This window comes from Gadus chalcogrammus, chromosome 15, assembly GCF_026213295.1.
Source record: "Gadus chalcogrammus isolate NIFS_2021 chromosome 15, NIFS_Gcha_1.0, whole genome shotgun sequence".
In the NCBI taxonomy this organism is placed as follows: domain Eukaryota; kingdom Metazoa; phylum Chordata; class Actinopteri; order Gadiformes; family Gadidae; genus Gadus; species Gadus chalcogrammus.
The window spans coordinates 22,168,832-22,187,475 of record NC_079426.1 but is presented as its reverse complement, the minus strand read 5'-3'; the positions used below and the strand labels follow the sequence as shown (position 1 = coordinate 22,187,475).

Sequence of the window (18,644 nt, the reverse complement as noted above, 5' to 3'; positions counted from 1 at the left end):
ACTGTGTAACATTTTCAATGCTCCATTGATGTGTGACGCATGCAATAAGAAATATAGAGGCAGAAACTTTTCTCCCTGCTCTGGTCTAAACGTCAGATCTGCTGCTGTTTCCACTTACCACCCAACAGGAGGCTCTTTGTACAGTGTGTGTGTGGATATATACAGTTCCTTCCAGCAATGTGAGCTACTAAATGTCTCTAGATTTCGGACACTAAGCATTTTGTGAAGTACTGGCAACAAACAGTTATTCAAGCGTGCTTTTGCATGTGCACACACACACACATACGCACACACACGCATCATACACACACACACGCTCACACACACAAACACACGCACTCATACGCACACGCACACTCAAGACGTCACCAGTGGTTGAAGGTCGCTCTGAGTGGGAGTTGGAAACAGAGAGAAAACAGTTGCATTAAATTCCTGTGTTCTCTCTCTCTCTCTCTCTCTCTCTCTCTCTCTCTCTCTCTCTCTCTCTCTCTCTCTCTCTCTCTCTCTCTCTCTCTCTCTCTCTCTCTCTCTCTCTCTCATTCCTTTGCACTATGATTCAGATTCACTTTAAGGATCCTCTGCTCAGGCAAGTAGCCAATCATTTCTGGGCTCCAGGCAGACAGACAGCAGTATGAGGCGCAATGATGTATTAAAAAGAAAATAAACCATTACCAGGTGTACAGTGACAAGACTTAACGGCTGTAATGTTCGACTGAAATCTTTCAGTAAGCTTAATTTGAAGTGGTTCTAAAGCCCATGGCAACACAAGCGGTTGCTAAGATGCTTTTGTGTTTACTTTTTGGGATTATTGTTGGCAGTTGCATCAGTTTGAACGGCTGTAGCTTACAAAGCATTCTGTGAACCGTTTTTTAGAAGTCACACGATGTCCTCTTATTAACTTCTCATCCATCTCTCTCTCTATCTCTCTCTCTCTCTCTCTCTCTCTCTCTCTCTCTCTCTCTCTCTCTCTCTCTCTCTCTCTCTCTCTCTCTCTCTCTCTCTCTCTCTCTCTCTCTCTCTCTCTCTCTCTCTCTCTCTCTCTCTCTCTCTCTCTCTCTCTCTCTCTAAGTATTGTCAATTAGTGATAATGGAGCGTCCAAGCTGAGAAGAGCCACACCCCCTCTCTCCTCCCTTCTTCCTGTCTCCTCCCCTCTCACTCTCTCTCTTGGTTCTCTCTCTCTCTCTATCTCTCTCCTCCCTCTCTCCCCTTGTCTCTCTCTCCCTCTGTCTCTCTCTCTCTCTGTCCCTTAGTCAGTAATAATGGAGCCCAGCAGTCCTAAGAAGCTACAGTTCGATGTCCCCCCGCTCCAGGGCCAACTAGACCCCCAGGCTGCCGAACACGTGAGTCTGTGTGTGTGTGTGTGTGTGTGTGTGTGTGTGTGTGTGTGTGTGTGTGTGTGTGTGTGTGTGTGTGTGTGTGTGTGTGTGTGTGTTTGCGTGTGTGTGTGACGTTGTGTGTGTTTTTTCTCTCTGTCATATATGCGCAACAGTGCAAACATGTGTGTTCACCTAAATGTCCATAGGCTACTGGGTATGTGATGCGGTTATAGGACTGGGTTCAACCCCTTAAACCAGCATAGCTATATGATCATGGCTCTGTTCTGTTTCTGACGAGGTCGACTTTATTTAAATTTAAACTTATTTAAATGTGTATTTCTATGTGTTGGGAACAGAGTTGGGGCAGCAAGCGGCGATCATTTTGACTGATAGTTTTACTGCTGTTGTTTACCTCTCTAGTGGGGTGAAGCCTGGAAGAGGATTAAACCACTGAGACTAAGGATTAAGGCTGCGATAACTGGCTAGTCAGGGTCCTACGACAGATTTAATGTTAATGGGTAGAATATGAAAGTCGTTGTATTGAGGATACAGAGATCATGTCGAATTGTTCAAACCACATTTGACAACATTTTGTATAGCAGATGGTGATTTCAGGAAATGTAATACAGTGGAACATGAATATCCGAGGATTATTTCAGCTGCTTTTTTAATTGAAAGCAATTCTAATGCACAAGATATTTGTCTTTTAAGCAAATGTCACGTGCACACTACATGTCTGTGTGTGTGTGTGTGTGTGTGTGTGTGTGTGTGTGTGTGTGTGTGTGTGTGTGTGTGTGTGTGTGTGTGTGTGTGTGTGTGTGTGTGTGTGTGTGTGTGTGTACATGTGTGTGTGTGTCTCTTCCCAGATCCGTCGCAGAAGACCAACTCCGGCCACTCTGCAGATATACAGACTGCCCATTGGAACAGGTAGAGAGAGAGAGAAAGATAGAGAGACAATAGTGCTGATGTATAGAGACCAGGGTTGAGAGAGCTCTGTGGGGGGGGGTTGTAATGGAATCTTTATTAAATTATTGTTGCAGTGGATGATAAGTGTTCTTTGTTCTGACTGGAAAGATGGAGATAAGTGTTTGTGTGTGTGTGTGTGTGGGGGGGGGGGGGGGGGAGGAGAAAAAAGAAAGAATGAGAGGGAGAAGGAGCTCCACATGAAAGGAGAGAGGGAGAGAGAGAGCGAGAGGAGCTGGAGAGGAAGAGAGGAGCAGAAAAAAGGGAGAGGAGGAGGAGAGACAGAGAGTAGCAGGAGAGACAGAGAGGAGAAGGAGAGACAGAGAGGAGCAGGAGAGACAGAGAGGAGCAGGAGGAGCAGGAGAGACAGAGAGGAGAAGGAGAGACAGAGAGGAGCAGGAGAGACAGAGAGGAGCAGGAGAGACAGAGAGGAGCAGGAGAGACAGAGAGGAGCAGGAGAGACAGAGAGGAGCAGGAGAGACAGAGAGGAGCAGGAGAGACAGAGAGTAGCAGGAGAGACAGAGAGGAGAAGGAGAGACAGAGAGGAGCAGGAGAGACAGAGAGGAGCAGGAGAGACAGAGAGGAGAAGGAGAGACAGAGAGGAGCAGGAGAGACAGAGAGGAGCAGGAGAGACAGAGAGGAGCAGGAGAGACAGAGAGGAGCAGGAGAGACAGAGAGGAGCAGGAGAGACAGAGAGGAGCAGGAGAGACAGAGGAGCAGGAGAGACAGAGAGGAGCAGGAGAGACAGAGAGGAGCAGGAGAGACAGAGAGGAGCAGGAGAGACAGAGAGGAGCAGGAGAGACAGAGAGGAGCAGGAGAGACAGAGAGGAGCAGGAGGAGCAGGAGAGACAGAGAGGAGCAGGAGAGACAGAGAGGAGCAGGAGGAGCAGAGAGACAGAGAGGAGCAGGAGAGACAGAGGAGCAGGAGAGACAGAGAGGAGCAGGAGAGACAGAGAGGAGCAGGAGAGACAGAGAGGAGCAAGAGAGACAGAGAGGAGCAGGAGAGACAGAGAGGAGCAGGAGAGACAGAGGAGCAGGAGAGACAGAGAGGAGCAGGAGAGACAGAGAGGAGCAGGAGAGACAGAGAGGAGCAGGAGAGACAGAGAGGAGCAGGAGGAGCAGAGAGACAGAGAGGAGCAGGAGGAGCAGAGAGACAGAGAGGAGCAGGAGAGACAGAGAGGAGCAGGAGAGACAGAGAGGAGCAGGAGAGACAGAGAGGAGCAGGAGAGACAGAGAGGAGCAGGAGGAGCAGGAGAGACAGAGAGGAGCAGGAGAGACAGAGGAGCAGGAGAGACAGAGAGGAGCAGGAGAGACAGAGAGGAGCAGGAGAGACAGAGAGGAGCAGGAGAGACAGAGAGGAGCAGGAGAGACAGAGAGGAGCAGGAGAGACAGAGAGGAGCAGGAGGAGCAGGAGAGACAGAGAGGAGCAGGAGAGACAGAGGGGAGCAGGAGGAGCAGGAGAGACAGAGAGGAGCAGGAGAGACAGAGAGGAGCAGGAGAGACAGAGAGGAGCAGGAGAGACAGAGAGGAGCAGGAGAGACAGAGAGGAGCAGGAGAGACAGAGAGGAGCAGGCTTGTGCGCTCCACACGTGTTTGTGTCTGAGAGGGTCGGCCAGATAGAGAGGGAGGAAACAGGGAGGAGTGAGGAGGGAGGTAAAGAGAGAATGGGTAAGAGAGAGAACCTCATTACAAATCCTTCTCAAGGAACTGCTTAATTGTAGAAATGAGGTCAGCCTCTGTGTACCTGGGGCCAGCTGGTGAACGTGAGCCCGCTTGAGGGGCCTTAAAGACTCAATCCGGCTCCGAGGCTGCGACGCTGCTCATAATTAAACACTGAGACTCTTTGAATACTTTGTCAAACAACGTGTGCAGTGGAATGTGGGCCTGCTAACACGTCATCATTTTGTAACAGGTGCAGAGATATTAGAATAAAAGAACGATGCAAAACATTTTGAGTTGTTTGTTTGAAGACCCCTGTGGCTCTTACATTAGTGGGTGTGAGACTTTGGTCCTTTGGTCCAATGACAAATTGAGGTTGTTTTTAAGAATGAAACCAGTTACCAACTCTCACCAAGTGTATCTCTCTCTCTCTCTCTCTCTCTCTCTCTCTCTGCAGATGCGGGAGGACAGAACACTGCAAGTGGAGAGACGCAGGTTTGTATATTACATCACACACACACACGCACGCACACACACACACACACAGTTCTAAAACAGACCAAGATTATGTTATCTGGTTATTTATTTATTCTTTGTTTGAAAGCGCATTTTAATAGCCTTACAACGACAGACCGTTTCCTAACTGCACATTAGTCTGATACCTCTCAGTTAATTTATGACTTCCAAGGAGCGTTATCAGCGGCACCGACCAAAACGCCTCTGGACGCCATCGGAGAGACCGACGACCACATCAAGGGAATGCGCGACCCATCAGCTGCACCCATCTTGGTTGTTTATGACAATAAACAACCAACACCCAAACAAACAGCTCCCAAAGGGCGCCCCTCTGTACGTCCCCGTATCAGATAAGAGGTTGTAATGGTCTGCTGGAGATCTGTGTGAGCGGGAGGAGGGCCAGGCCGTCTGGGCCCTCGCCCAGGGGCCCCTGAGCCAAAGGGCCTACGGAAATGGCTCCACATATAACACCGAGCTCGACCCGTTCTCCTGATCTGGATGATTATGCAATCAGCTGGATATTGGATAATTAGCAGTTTTAATCTGAATTTTGGCGGCAGGTTGACTGGTAACCAGAAGGTTACTGGTTCGTTCCCCCGCTCCTCCTAGCGGAGTGTCAAGGTGTCCTGAGCGAGACGCCTCACCCTTACTGCTCCTGATGAGCTGCTTGCGTCAGCAAAATCCCCTCAATGTCAATGTTAATTGTATACAGTCCATGTGCGTAACACCTCCACAGACGGCTGGGGACACAGCGTTGTCCTGCTCTTTACTGTTGTGCATCTAGCAGGATGCCCTTCTCAGCATTCATTCTAACATCATATCCATTGAGGACATTTTGAAACTTGACATATCTACATGAATTGTGTAATACTAAGGCCCAAGTGCTGCTGCATGACTCCTGGGCAGGTGCACATCGCTAGACACACAGGACTCATACTGATGACCAGGGCTGCTGTCCAAATAGCATACTTTTTCTTTTTACTTGCAGTACGTACTTGCAGCTATCCTAACAGTACATACTGTTGCACACAGTATGACTTTTGCGGGGTCAGTCAGGTATCCTCTGCTGCGCAGAGCATTGTGGGGCAGAAGCCAAAAAGCATGCTGGCTTGCTTACTGCGAAATGTGACCGTATGTAGTTCAACATCCTGGTATTTTTGGCGTACTGTATTTTCCATGCTACTGTATGTATTGGGACATACTAAATATTTTTCTGGCATTCTAGATCGTATGGTAGTCTGGGTATTGGAAGTTGAAACGCAGGGCAAGTCTTTACTTAATGGAATGATGTGTCAAATCGCTGTAATTCAGAGTGTGGTCAATGTCAAATATCAATGTCCATTATCAATATCAATGTTCAATATCAATGTCAGATATCAATGTCAATGTCTAATATCAACGTCCAATATCCAAATTACAAGGTTTAAACTACATGGTTCTATTGAGATGTGTGATGTGTGAATACACCACCACAGCAAAGCCTCTCTGTAGGCCTACAGGTGACTTTTAGTTTCGATGTCGGTACGTCCTGGTGGGCCTCATTACTGTAGAACCTTGAGCTGGGATCTCCAGGCCATAAACACTGTACAACAAACCTAGTGTCTACAGCCTCTCAACAACAATACATGAATGCACAACGGCGAGTTACACTATTTAATGGTGCATCCTGTTCCAGAACCACACACACACTTCAGTGGATCCTAAAAGGATCCAGTCGGGTACTTTAGTTTAGAAAGTCTTCCATATCAATGTGAATGATGTTATGTTTCCCCATCGTCTCCGTGGGTGGTAACAGCAGATATCTCTGTGTTCTCTCCATAGGATCCAGAGGCCGCTCAGAGGAAGCAGGGGACCTACGCTGCGCCCACCATGAAAGGTAAGGGCACCCCAGTCCCGGACATCCACCAATCCTACTACACTACAGCCCTTTGTGTCAAAGCCATGCAGAGAGCATAAGACCGCAAGTGACATGTTTGTACAGGGTCCGACTGCAGCTGTCTCCACACCGGCGCCTCTCCGTGCTATGTCTGCTGTGTTTGTTGTCCTGAGTTGCCCGATTGGTGTTTTTTTTGTTTTAGCTTGGGTTATCTCACCTCCTCCACTTTATTTCCCGCTGTAGGATTAATAGAGCAGGGAGCGGGGTGGAGGGGGGACGGACAGGCCTCTGAACCAGACCCCATACGAGCCCTCTCTGCCCTCCGGCGTCAGGCCTGGCTGTAATAGAGGCCAATCACATTGCTTTGCTCCGTTTTCCCATCCAACATTCAATTGAACACAGAATTATATTATGGAAGTTAATGCAATCACAATCTACGTGAATGTGTGAGAGTGTGTGTGTGTGTGTGTGTGTGTGTGTGTGTGTGTGTGTGTGTGTGTGTGTGTGTGTGTGTGTGTGTGTGTGTGTGTGTGTGTGTGTGTGTGTGTGTGTGTTTGTGATAGAGAGAAAGAAAGCGAGAGAGAGAGACTTAAAATTACTTTCTCCAAAGAAAGCAAAGCATGCCGTTCCCGTCGACTCCTTTGAGTCCTAGTGCTGGGCTCACTAGCCAACATCCATGTCTGCTGCCAGAGAAACAGTAGATCATTTATTACAGCCTGTATCCTGTGCTACATGAACATAACAATATAAGGTATATTAGCTGCTGCATGACCATAACAGAACTACATCAACTGAAGAGCTACATGACCATAACAGAACTACATCAACTGAAGAGCTACATGACCATAACATAACTAAATCTACTGAAGCGCAGAACTGCATGACCATAACAGAACTACATCTACTGAAGAGCTACATGACCACAACATAACTAAATCTACTGAAGAACAGCTGCATGACCATAACAGAACTACATCTACTGAAGAGCAGAACTGCATGACCATAACATAATTACATCAACTGAAGAGCTACATGACCACAACATAACTAAATCCTTTGAAGAACAGCTGCATGACCATAAGTACAGTTTGTCTTCTGTCTACTGTAGAAGCTGCTTCATAACCATTACAGTACAGTTTGTCTACTGTAGAAGCTACTGCATGACCATTACAGCATATCTGCTGTAGAAGCTACTGCATGACCATTAAAGTACAGTATGTCTACTACAGAAGCTAATGATCATTACTGTTCAGTATGTCTACTATAGAAGCTACAGCATGTCCATTACAGTACAGTATGTTTATGTAGAAGCTGCTTCATGACCATAACATACAATGAAAGCACTTTGTTATCATGCTCATTCAGCCCCACTAGGCCTGTGATTTACTACAGAGCATATTAATTTAATGTAGGAGTATCTGCATTTTTATATGGATGGGTGGCAGCATGATTATTATTTTGTTGTCGTACATGGTTGAAGGAGAGAGAGAGAGAGAGAGAGAGAGAGAGAGAGAGAGAGAGAGAGAGAGAGAGAGAGAGAGAGAGAGAGAGAGAGAGAGAGAGAGAGAGAGAGAGAGAGAGAGAGAGAGAGAGAGAGAGAGAGAGAGAGGGGGAGAGAGAGAGGGGGAGGGAGATAGAGAGAGAAGGGAGGGCTCTACACCAGTGGGTAGAGTACTTCCAGGAAATCGAGACGGTAAAAGCTTATTGATCACCTCTGAGTGCTGTGTGTGTGTGTGTGTGTGTGTGTGTGTGTGTGTGTGTGTGTGTGTGTGTGTGTGTGTGTGTGTGTGTGTGTGTGTGTGTGTGCGACTGCGAGTGTGTGTGTTTGGTGACCACTGGGACTGCTGCTGGTGAGCTAATGTACCATATGGCTTATACGTACATTTAGAAATCCATTCATATGGATGATAATCCATCCCATGAATATTTTAAAATAAACGTATGTCATTAAATTGTATTTTAAACTGACAAATACACTCATCTACAAATATTATCAGCCATATTTCTTATGCTAATGCATCATCTCCCATTGAGTTTGTTATCGTCCAAATGTTCGAACATTGGTTACACACATGTAACATAGTTACACATTGTTGAAAAAGTAACATGTAACCTGTTCTTTTACAGCCTCACTAAACCCATTTTAAGCTCAACAGAAGCCTCCTCATTCTTAAGTCTTTCATAAGCCAGGCATGGTCAGTGAAGCACTTGTGTTAAATTGGATGATATCCTATCGATTGGTGTGCTGCCTTCCTGCCTGAGATATGATCAGTCCTGCTCCACAAGCTCAGTACCTGGCAGAAAAAAACCTGAGTCTGAACGCAACAAAGTGCTTTGCAATATGTGCAGGTCCCACCAGTCCTGGAGATGGAAGGAGTGCATGATGAGATTACCTTAACGTAGTGCACCGCTCACACATCCAGACCGTTAAGCAACAACCTTTATTCCTTACAATCTATTATAATCAGCATTCCTTCCCTTGATCGTTGGTTTTTGTTTGCTTTTGTTCTTATCTTGGGTTTCAGTTAACGTTATGTGAACCTGATCCTGTTGTTTAAGAGTGAAAGCAGAACATGGTGTTGGGTCGTGGGAGGTTTTGCTGACGGGTTCAACCTTAATGTATGGAAGGCCTGCTGCCACACCGCTGATGTCGTTCTCATCCCATTTGAAGAATGTAGATGGATTCATTTAGATTAACAATCTAGTCAATAGTTTTAGCATTGCAACTTTTATGAGAACATGTACTTTGAATATATTTACACTTTATTTTCTGTCTGCTAGAAAATTGCATGCAAACTGTTGCATTAATTAAAATAATAAGCCTTTATAGCAGAGGATATACGCATGTTTCATTGTTGTATAAACTAACACACCAAATCATTACACATTGTATGCAAGTGGTACTCACTTCAGAGCCAAAGGCGTGGAGCTGGACCTAGTGTCTGGACCTCTCTGGATATAGTCCATCTGGGGTTTGGGTTTTAAACTGATAAGTCAGTCCCATTAGGATTTCGGTCATGGTTAGGTTCATGTGTTTAGGTTAGGGGTTAGGTTTAGGTGTTAAGGTCAGTGATTATGGTTAGGTTTAGGGGTTAAGGTTATGGTTAGGTGTTAAAGTTAGGGTTATTGTTAGGTATAGGTGTTAAGGATAGGTTTATGGTTAGGTTTATGTGTTAAGGTTAGGGTTATGGTTATGATTAGGTAGATCCAACTGGGTTCTGGTATGAATCAGGCTAGGGTTAGGGTTAGGGTTATGGTTATGGTTATTGTTATTGTTAAGGTTAGGTAGAACAAACTGGGTTCTGGTATGGATCGTGACACTCACACGTGCGGTTCTCCCTCATTGTTTTGTTTTATATCTTTGTTCTGTCAGGACAGGGCTATTTCTGTCCTGGGTAGCAGTTAGAGTTATCTTCTGCAGCTAGATGCTTCTCGAACTTGCGCTACAAATTTGAGTCAAACTAATGCCTTTGGGTTGGGACGTGGCTGGACCTAGAGGTGGAGCTGGACCTAGAGTTGGAGCAGGCCGAGCTCCACCCATTGGCTCTGCACTGAGCAGCCTCTCATTATTTTGTAGTAGTTGTTGTGTTCAGCATGCCCCCCCAAAAGCCACAATGAACATCCTGGTTATCATGATCACAACGAGATGACGACAGGGCGACTTTAAGCACCCAAGCCCCCAGAGTATTATGCTCGAACCTGCAGTGGAGTATCAGGCTATTACTTGAAGTGGTAGCATTGTTCTACCAGGGACTACTTTCTCTCTCCAGAGCTTCAGATGGGGGTGGAACAACATCTTCTCGGTCCAGACGTCTGTGAGACTGACGGCCAAATGAGTCCCATCACAGCACAGCTTTATGGCAGTCCTGCTCTGTGGGACAATCACAATGGGCCGGAGGAGGCCAATGGGAATGAGACAGTGCTGCTTTTGGCCAATGAAGCGAGAGGAGTAGCAGACAGCAACAGTTCAGGGGGTAAATACCTTTAAGATTTAACAAACGCATTCACGCATGTGGACCAACGTTTCTGAGTTGTTGTCTATGGCTACGGATACTGTTGTAAATTAAGTGCTTTTAAGGGAGGAGAGATGAGGGCCACCTATCACAGCAATGATCAGTTGCAGGATATAAATTTGTAATAAATAAAGGAATAAAGACATTTAAGCTTTCTCTTTATTTGGTTAGATCCCACATGGAAGGCAAGTGAAGGCATGCAGACCAACCACACTGTGTTTAACATGATGACAGAATCACAGTGACACATTGACCGAATGCCTTTGAGAAAGGGCCAAACCATGTCAACAACCATAAGTAGCCTGTGAAAAGTATCAAGTATTATTTGTCAGTTATCTATAATCTCAGGCTGTGATTATAGACAACTGACAATTAATACCTTTGAGGGATAAACACTTGAGTGTTTTTCTACATAATTGCCAAAGCAATCCTCAAAGTTACCCTGCAAACCCAGAGGAAATGTATTACACTTGAGAATCAATGATTTTTATATCTACACCACTAGTGGCTTCTTTTGTGATTTGAATAAATAACTTAATAATATCATGCTTTCAAAACTGAATCCACAGGCCTACATAAAAAGGTTTCTTCTTCTTTTATCAACACACCACGAGCAACAGACTAACCTCTCTTCTGTCTCTCTGTCCCCCGTCTCTCTCATCTGTCTGCATCGCGGTAACGCCTGTGTCTTGCCCATACCTCCCTCCTCGCTCTCTCTCTGTCTTTCTCAGACTTGTCATGTGACCATAAAGAGGAAGTTTCCAGTCCGGGCTCCGTCTCCCGATAGCTACCTTCTACCTCACGCACACTCCTGCTTTTCCTTCTCTCGAGCCCTCGATGCCTTTCTGTTCTCTCTCTCTCTCTCTCTCCTCTTTCCTTGTGCTCCATCCATCCCAATGTCTCTTTCCCAATAAGCACACCAGACTGTTGACAACAAACAATGATGTATTTTGAATGTGGGGAAAAACACTCATAAGCATGCGAGATGCACACACTCATAAACACACACACACACACACAAACACACACACACACACACACACACACACACACACACACACACACACACACACACACACACACACACACAAATTTCCCCCCACTCCTACACACACGCACACACACACACACACACACACACACACACACACACACACACATATATCCCCCCCCCCCACACACGCACACACATTTTTACACAAAAGTGTTCTCAAAAGGATTCCTGAAGCTACTCCTACGGGTGATCTGATGAAATTGTGCTTGTTGAAGAAGTTGCTGTGAATAAAGTGAATAATATTGAAATACATATTATGGATGTCTTAATAATAGATATTTGTTTTATTTTAGTTCATTTGCTAACTTAAATGACATTTAAACATGTAAGACATGGTGTGGTGGGACTGGATTATCCGATTATCCGGTTATGCTTCTGGCTCATTTAGCACAGAAACATTAAAATAAAGAGTCTCTTTGACATTATCCTTCACCAACATACTTCCACTGTCTCTCTGGGGCAGACACACACACACACGGACCCACACACCCATGCACCCGCGCACACAGGCAAGCACTCATCTGAGTTTCCTACCCAGGCTTTGTCAGATGCGCCCCCCTCTGCAGACAGCAGTGGGGCGCTCCTCTCAGACCGCACCATCGCTGCAGGGCTGGCTGACCTTAGGGTCTCACGGTCCCCCTCCACAGTGTGTCCGCATGTCTCCTGCTGCACCTGTATGTCCCCCCCCCTCTACTCCACCACCAGGGGCTGGTACCTCCAAGTAGTGGAGCGGCCCCTTAGGCACACGTCAACAGGTTCTCAACTCTGAAACCATTGTCTCCTATTCAATCACACATGTCACCTATGTTGACAATCCAAAAGCGTGTGTGTACTGATTGTGTTGATTATTGCGTGGATTTTTCATCCAGATCTTTTTCCATTTGATTTAGTCTCTTGATTTCTCGTCTTGATGTACTACGTTGTTGCAATGGTCTGTGTTTCCTCCCCCCTGGGTAAAGCACTTCCTTAAGGAGGCGTAGAAACCCCCGGCCCAGAGATTTTTTACTAGTGATTTAGTGGAGCTTTACTCAGATGAATTACCCCTGTTTGCCAAAAGACCCTCCCGCTCTGAGTGATAAAACCATTGTAACTCTGCTGGCTTCACTATATACACTATACCAATATCATTTGTCTAAATCACTTTGTTGGGCCGATGCTGCCTAGACTTTAGTTTGAATGCTCTCCAGCCACAAATCTAAACGATTTTAATCTATCACTGGTTATAGCACTTGAGAGGTTGGGATCAATGCGGGTCAACGTGCATTGATATTTAGCTGTATACACATATACACGGCAATCACCAAATGTACTTTATACAATAATGTCTTATCCAAAAATATATATATAATATAGATAACCTGCTCTTAGGCAGGTTTCGGCACAAATAAGTGATTTTTACAAATCCCTATGGTAACGGTTTTAGTCAAATCATTAGATGACAGAAAGACACTAAATAAAGCTATATGTTAAAATGTAGATTATTTTCCTATTGCAACCCTGGAAACCTGTTTTTATTCCTTATTCCATAACAAGCACTCGAGCACAAACACACGCACGCACGCACGCACGCACGCACGCACGCACGCACACACGGACACACAAGCACACGCACACAGATTAACACACAACCTGCCCATTACTTTACTTTGGTTCCCTTAGCTTCCCCTTCCGTGTGTGTGGGTTGGTTTAAACACAAACTATTGGAAGTGGTCGTGCCCTTAGCTCCCCCTGTAACTGTCCAACAAACGCACGTCACACCTCACCAGGAGATGATTTCAGCAGAACGGCCGTCCCCCACTGGAAGGAGCTGAGGAAAACTCCTATTTATTTATTCACTGCAGACCTTTTTCCTCTGCAATGGTCGGTCGATCATGCTCCAACTTGCTTTGATTTTAGTGTGTCACAGTTTGATGTAATTGCCACATGGCCTTGGTTTGTTGATGCAAACTGGTTTGTCATCAGCCTGGTCTGGTCAAACATGCGTACTCCACTGAATGTTATGATTGGAGGTATGGAAACTATTCTACAAATCATAGATAGACCAATAAATCAATCAGTTTATGTATCTACATATCTTTCTGCATATTTATCTATCTATCTACATCATATCATTTATTATCACTCACTATAATTTATTATTATTTGGAGCAGAATTTAAAACTTACAAAAAAAAATTACAAGCAACTATTTCAAAAAGATTACAGTCCATCAACTATACTTCTCCAATCTCTCTCTCTCTCTCTCTCTCTCTCTCTCTCTCTCTCTCTCTCTCTCTCTCTCTCTCTCTCTCTAGAGAGTACAGTCTGTTCCCTGCGGTACTTTAATCTGTACTGATGGAGGATTTAGGAGCAGACATTTCCTGTTCCTGTGGCTGCGTCCCAGACAGAGAGGGCCCCTGCTGGGGGCCAGGCCCCTGCTGGGGCTGTGGCTCCTGGCACTGCTCCACACATTCTTGACCATCTACCTGCCTTCTTACCTCATGGATAAGCCACACACTACAGGGGGGATTATGGAACAAATTGGGCACAACAAATTATGAATTATGCGACTCGTAAGAACGTATTAATGTAATTTCTGTTACATGGTTGGCAGCCTGAATGTGGACTTCGATATGAACTTGACATTACGAGACAAAAGCAACAACAGATATGTTGGAAATGCGCAGCGATGTAGAGGTTATTTTGGTGGTTATCGTCATGCCTAAAAAAATGACAGATTCCTATAAAGGACGACTATGACGGTATCTGGAAGACAGCAGAGACGCAAGGGCTCATGTACACTGGAGCTAAAGGCTTTCAACATCATTCTGATAGCAGCGCCATGGCTACACTTAATGCCTTAAAGGTGTGTGTGTGTGTGTGTGTGTGTGTACATCTGTTTCTCTGTGTGTCTTTTCCCATTACTGTGTCTGTTTCTGCTGCATGCATGCGTGCGTGCGTGCGTGCGTGCGTGCGTGCGTGCGTGCGTGCGTGCGTGCGTGTGTGTGTGTGTGTGTGTGTACGTACGTGCCTAGGCAAGCATTCCCAGCCGGACCCTTCTCTACCTGAGGAAGACGAGGACACCGCACCACCGCAAGACTGAGTGACCAGCGATGACATCATCATCATCATCATCACCATCACACTAGCTCCACCCTTCATCAACTTAACTTTAAGGGCCACCGTCTCTGCACTGGCAGTAGATCAGACTCCAGATCAGCCACAAGTGCGCCCTCATTATTATTGACATATTCAGTTTGGCCAGTAGCCAGGAGACAATGAACTAGTTAAAATGTACACCTTTTCTCTTTTAGATGGAGCTATTCATTGTGTTTATTTTCTGTCTTGTAGAATCGTCCCCTGTATATCGAATAAATCAATGGGCCTAACTATGCTGCAGGGTAGCAAACGGCCTCAATGATTCTACAAAGACTGACGGGAAACCAATAAATATTAATAACTACAAAGCATTTAGTTGTGATTGTTTTTAGAGAATAAATGTAGTCAACCGTGAGTTAGGGGGAAAGTGAAAGTTTGTACACACACAGCATATTCATCTTTTTAGCCCGTGGCCTTTCTTGTATTTTTTTCTATTTAGATAAACTATTGTCATAACCATAGAAACATATAACAAATATATACGCTTTTCTTTTTAAGTGTAAATTGCAAATAAATAATTGTATTTTTTTTTCTGCATTTCATAGCACGTTTAGGGAATATATCCAGTGAATGACACTACAATGTAAATGTTTTTGGTAATTCAAACTCAAATTAAACCCATTTATTTGTCATTTAACTACACAGGCAGAATCCAAGAGACAGGTTAAAAGACTGAGAAAACAGCAACCACATCAAATGGTATAATGTGTCCATGTTTTCACTCCCTTACAGTATACTGCAGTAGAAACATCACACACTATGTGTTAAGCAGGGAGAATACAAAGCCATGTACTCGGCTGCCCAAAAGCAGGGGTGGAAAACCTTTTTGCTAACAATATTGTACTTGTACAGCGAGTACAATGTTGAGCTACTTGTGTTTCACTTGACTTACATTTTTGACTTTATTTTACTGTCCTGCTTGTATTTTACCTGTGAAATATAAAAAATTTACCTGTCTTTCTTATTCAATACACTTTTTGAGGGCAAGGTATTTTTTAAGTCAGGGTGAAATAGGATCTTCATGTGAGTAAGTAAACATGGTTTTATATCAAATACCTTTACAACTTTAGAGAACCCTTTGGTGGAGGACTTTTATTTTCAGAGTGTTCTTGGGAAATTGTACCTTTTCCTTGAGTACTCCCCCCCCCGCCATCACTGAACTAAATACCCCAACATCAACAGAGTACTTTGTATTCCCTCAGCACAGCATGTAATTGGCGTTTCATGTGTATTCAGTTTCTAGAACTATACTCACTGCGTCCCCAACGAGTTCGATGTATCGTGGGCATAGAAAATGAATGTTGGATCCGGAGTAAGTGTACAGATTACTAAACACCACTATGGAATGTTATGTTATTTAGAATGAGAACAGCAAGCTTTCAATCAGCGGACAGATGTCATGTAAGAAAATAACCATCAGTAGAGGACCAACACATGACATGGATTAGGGCGTCTGTTTGTAGCCCTTGCCATGCATACGATTATTTAAAAGCAGACCAAAATGTAGAGACATTAACTCTGTACCAGCCCGTCTGTTTTTATCAAGCCGGTGGTTAATAGTCGTGTCCAAATAGGTGCAATGGGGGAGGGGGATGTCCAAATTGCTGTTTCCAAAACAGTCTGTGCTCTCAGACACCCGTCCAGCCTCTGGGAATAATTTCAGCATGGAATAGCAGGAAAAGCTTATTTTCCTGCTCTCCCCAACATGGAAACTGTGAAACGGATGACATGATCCCACAAGGTCTTGGACTTTGAAAAGAGCCATTGTCTGCGTCAATGAGTCGATCTTTTACTGGCTCACATCAAACTCATCAGCCATCTGGACATTTCAGGTGTTGGTCTGCATGTTGTCGATTGTAGGCATTCTGTCAATCACAAACCATGGGTCAAATAAGTTATATTTGAGTGATGTGCAAAACACCTAAACAAATTCTTTATTTTTTTTAACAGAATATTTATTAAGATTGATTTTAGTGTTAACTCTTAAAAAAAAAAAAAAAAGCAATACATGCAAAACACTTTTAAACCACTATTTTCTTTTTTTAAATGCATGTAAAAATATTGCAGTGTGCTCCCCTCCCTTTAGAAACAGAGGGCTGAGCCCCTGCTAAAGAAACATGTTGCATTAGCAGTGATGCTTAGACACAACCCCACCCTACGCTTGATCATAAAAATAATATCGACACTTATGGTGACGCTAGACTGGGCTGAACACGAGCCCGCAGGTCACCTGCTCAGCAACGCGTCAGACAGGTTCACAAAGTGTTGGCGCCTGCATTCTCTTCTCAGCCTAATCTGGGCCGTGTGGTGAAGGAGCAGGCCCCCAGATGGTCGGGACCATCACTATGGCCGTATCGCCAACCACCAGGCAGATCACCCCATAACCCACGTCGCGTCAAGGCCCTGGTACACAGTTTGGAGTTTTGACACATTTGGCTAATCATTTATCATCATCATAAAAACAAAAACATAATCAGTAAAAACAGACATGTTTAGTTCACATCAAAGCAGAATACAGATATCATACCTTTACCCACAAAAGTTATTACTAGTTAGAAAAAGGAAAGAAAAACAAAACCACCATGTTACAACAAATGTGTATGCTCACTATGAAATGTCGGAAGAGTTTGTACGGGTGTACTTCTAGTGTTCTCAGTAAGTTAGTGTCTGCGTGTGTGTGTATGTGTGCGTGTATGTGCATGTGTTTACATACGGTACAGTTACAAGCAACAAGTCTTTCATTATCAATACAGGAATCATTACACTCTTCAAAATAAAAGCATAACCCCCACGTCACATCATCACACCCATTCACATAATAAAATCATCCAAATCCAAAACCACGAGCAAGTCTTCTGAACACCTCAATTCAAAACAAAAAAAGAAAAGTAAAAGGAATATTTTAGTTTCTCAACTATATATATATATTTATATTTATATATTTGTTCATTTTAAACCAGCTATGGTTAAGGTATACGCGTTGCTATGGTCATGGTCCCCTTGGCAACAAAGATCGTGATCCCCCTAACTCATTTCCAGCTGTTTTTTAGTGTTACCGTTTCCACACCAAGGCGCCCGCCCGCTTTAATACGCCGTTTGGGTGTGTAAAATGTGTGTGTTTGTGTAGTGTCTGCATATAGCTCTGTGTGGGACTCAGTGTTCAGGGGGAGTTCGCATTAATAGCTTGTCAGTGTGCTGTTGAGGGTCGTTTAGTGGGTCAATGTTTTTGTCAACAGTGTGTTTATGAAGTTGTGTGTCAACGCCCCATTGTACACAGAATGGTAGTGTGTGTCTTTGAGTGCGTGTTCGGGGGCGTGGGGGTCTAGTAGAGGCGGCCCCCCTTCTCCTGCCGTCGCGATCGTTCCATGTAGTAAAATGAAGTGTGGAAGGGTCAGAGTGGGGTCAGAGTGTTCAAACGTGCCATTGGCTGGCGTAGTATGGAGTGTGTGTAGTGCGTGTGTCGCATTTCCTATTTTTTTTGCCACACAAATTGCACTAAGGCTGTTTTGTGTATTTCTGTGAGCCTGATGTTGCGGGGGCGTGTGTGTGTGTGTGTGTCCGCCCGGCGGGCCTGTCGTGCGTGCGTGCGGGTGCATCTAGGCGTTGGCGTTGATGCTCTGCTTGTAGACGGCGTGGTAAGCGTTACGCAGCAGCACGTAGGGGAAGCACGACTCCAGCAGGTCCATGGTGAGGAAGGGCGACTCCTGGACGATCTGAAACACAACCCCCCGACCCCCGTTAGGGGTCAGTTGCCCACAGGAACGCGACCAGTGTTAACCCCGACACAATGACCCTCCTTTCTTGAGGTGACAACTGGCGGAGTCCACGACACACTGCTAGCAGAGCTAGGCGCTCAGGATTGCAAAAAGCAGCGAGCATAAACCTTGGTCCCCATTGATGAAGGGTTAATAACAACGACATGATCAGGGCCTGAAGGAGGCGGCAACACAAACCAACGCGGTGAGCATCTTGGTTTAGACTCAATGACACACACACTGACCATGTGTGTGTCATTGAGAAGAATTTTTGAAAAAGTAGAGTCTCTGAATCCATGGTGAACCTGACCAGTATTAATCTCATTCTCTTTCCCTCTACACTTTATTTATTTA

General features: G+C 44.9%; 2 protein-coding genes across 8 annotated transcripts in view; one reads left to right on the top strand and one right to left on the bottom strand.

The window, feature by feature from the left end:
• The first annotated feature begins 1,182 nt into the window (after positions 1-1,182).
• ppp1r1c (protein phosphatase 1, regulatory (inhibitor) subunit 1C) lies at positions 1,183-15,705 on the top strand. 4 transcript variants are annotated; one of them, XM_056610262.1, is made up of 6 exons: positions 1,183-1,341; positions 2,184-2,244; positions 4,397-4,434; positions 6,277-6,331; positions 10,102-10,305; positions 13,692-14,209. In XM_056610262.1, exons 1-6 carry the CDS (start codon positions 1,261-1,263, stop codon positions 13,730-13,732), a joined length of 480 nt encoding a protein of 159 aa, XP_056466237.1. In that variant the 5' UTR covers positions 1,183-1,260; the 3' UTR covers positions 13,733-14,209. The 4 variants fall into 4 exon arrangements, with proteins under 4 accessions (XP_056466237.1, XP_056466235.1, XP_056466234.1 ...); XM_056610260.1 differs by lacking the exon at positions 13,692-14,209 and adding an exon at positions 11,076-11,226; XM_056610259.1 differs by lacking the exon at positions 13,692-14,209 and adding an exon at positions 14,412-15,705 and having other exon boundaries at positions 1,185-1,341.
• Positions 15,130-18,644, bottom strand: part of nckap1 (NCK-associated protein 1) — a 32,055-nt gene continuing 28,540 nt past the window's right edge. The window contains exon 32 of one of the 4 annotated variants that reach the window (XM_056610253.1): positions 15,130-18,248. In XM_056610253.1, coding sequence (XP_056466228.1) covers positions 18,132-18,248 — 117 coding nt within the window. In that variant the 3' untranslated portion in view covers positions 15,130-18,131. The remainder of the gene's footprint in view (positions 18,249-18,644) is intronic. The other 3 variants (XM_056610254.1, XM_056610255.1, XM_056610256.1) reach the window with 3 other exon arrangements.

Excerpts from the sequence above, each read along its gene's own strand:
- ppp1r1c (XM_056610259.1), top strand. The coding sequence starts at position 1,261 with ATGGAGCCCAGCAGTCCTAAGAAGCTACAGTTCGATGTCCCCCCGCTC. Across the intron at positions 4,435-6,276 it reads CTGCAAGTGGAGAGACGCAG|GATCCAGAGGCCGCTCAGAG; the intron begins GTTTGTATATTA and ends TTCTCTCCATAG. Across the intron at positions 10,306-14,411 it reads AGACAGCAACAGTTCAGGGG|GCAAGCATTCCCAGCCGGAC; the intron begins GTAAATACCTTT and ends GTACGTGCCTAG.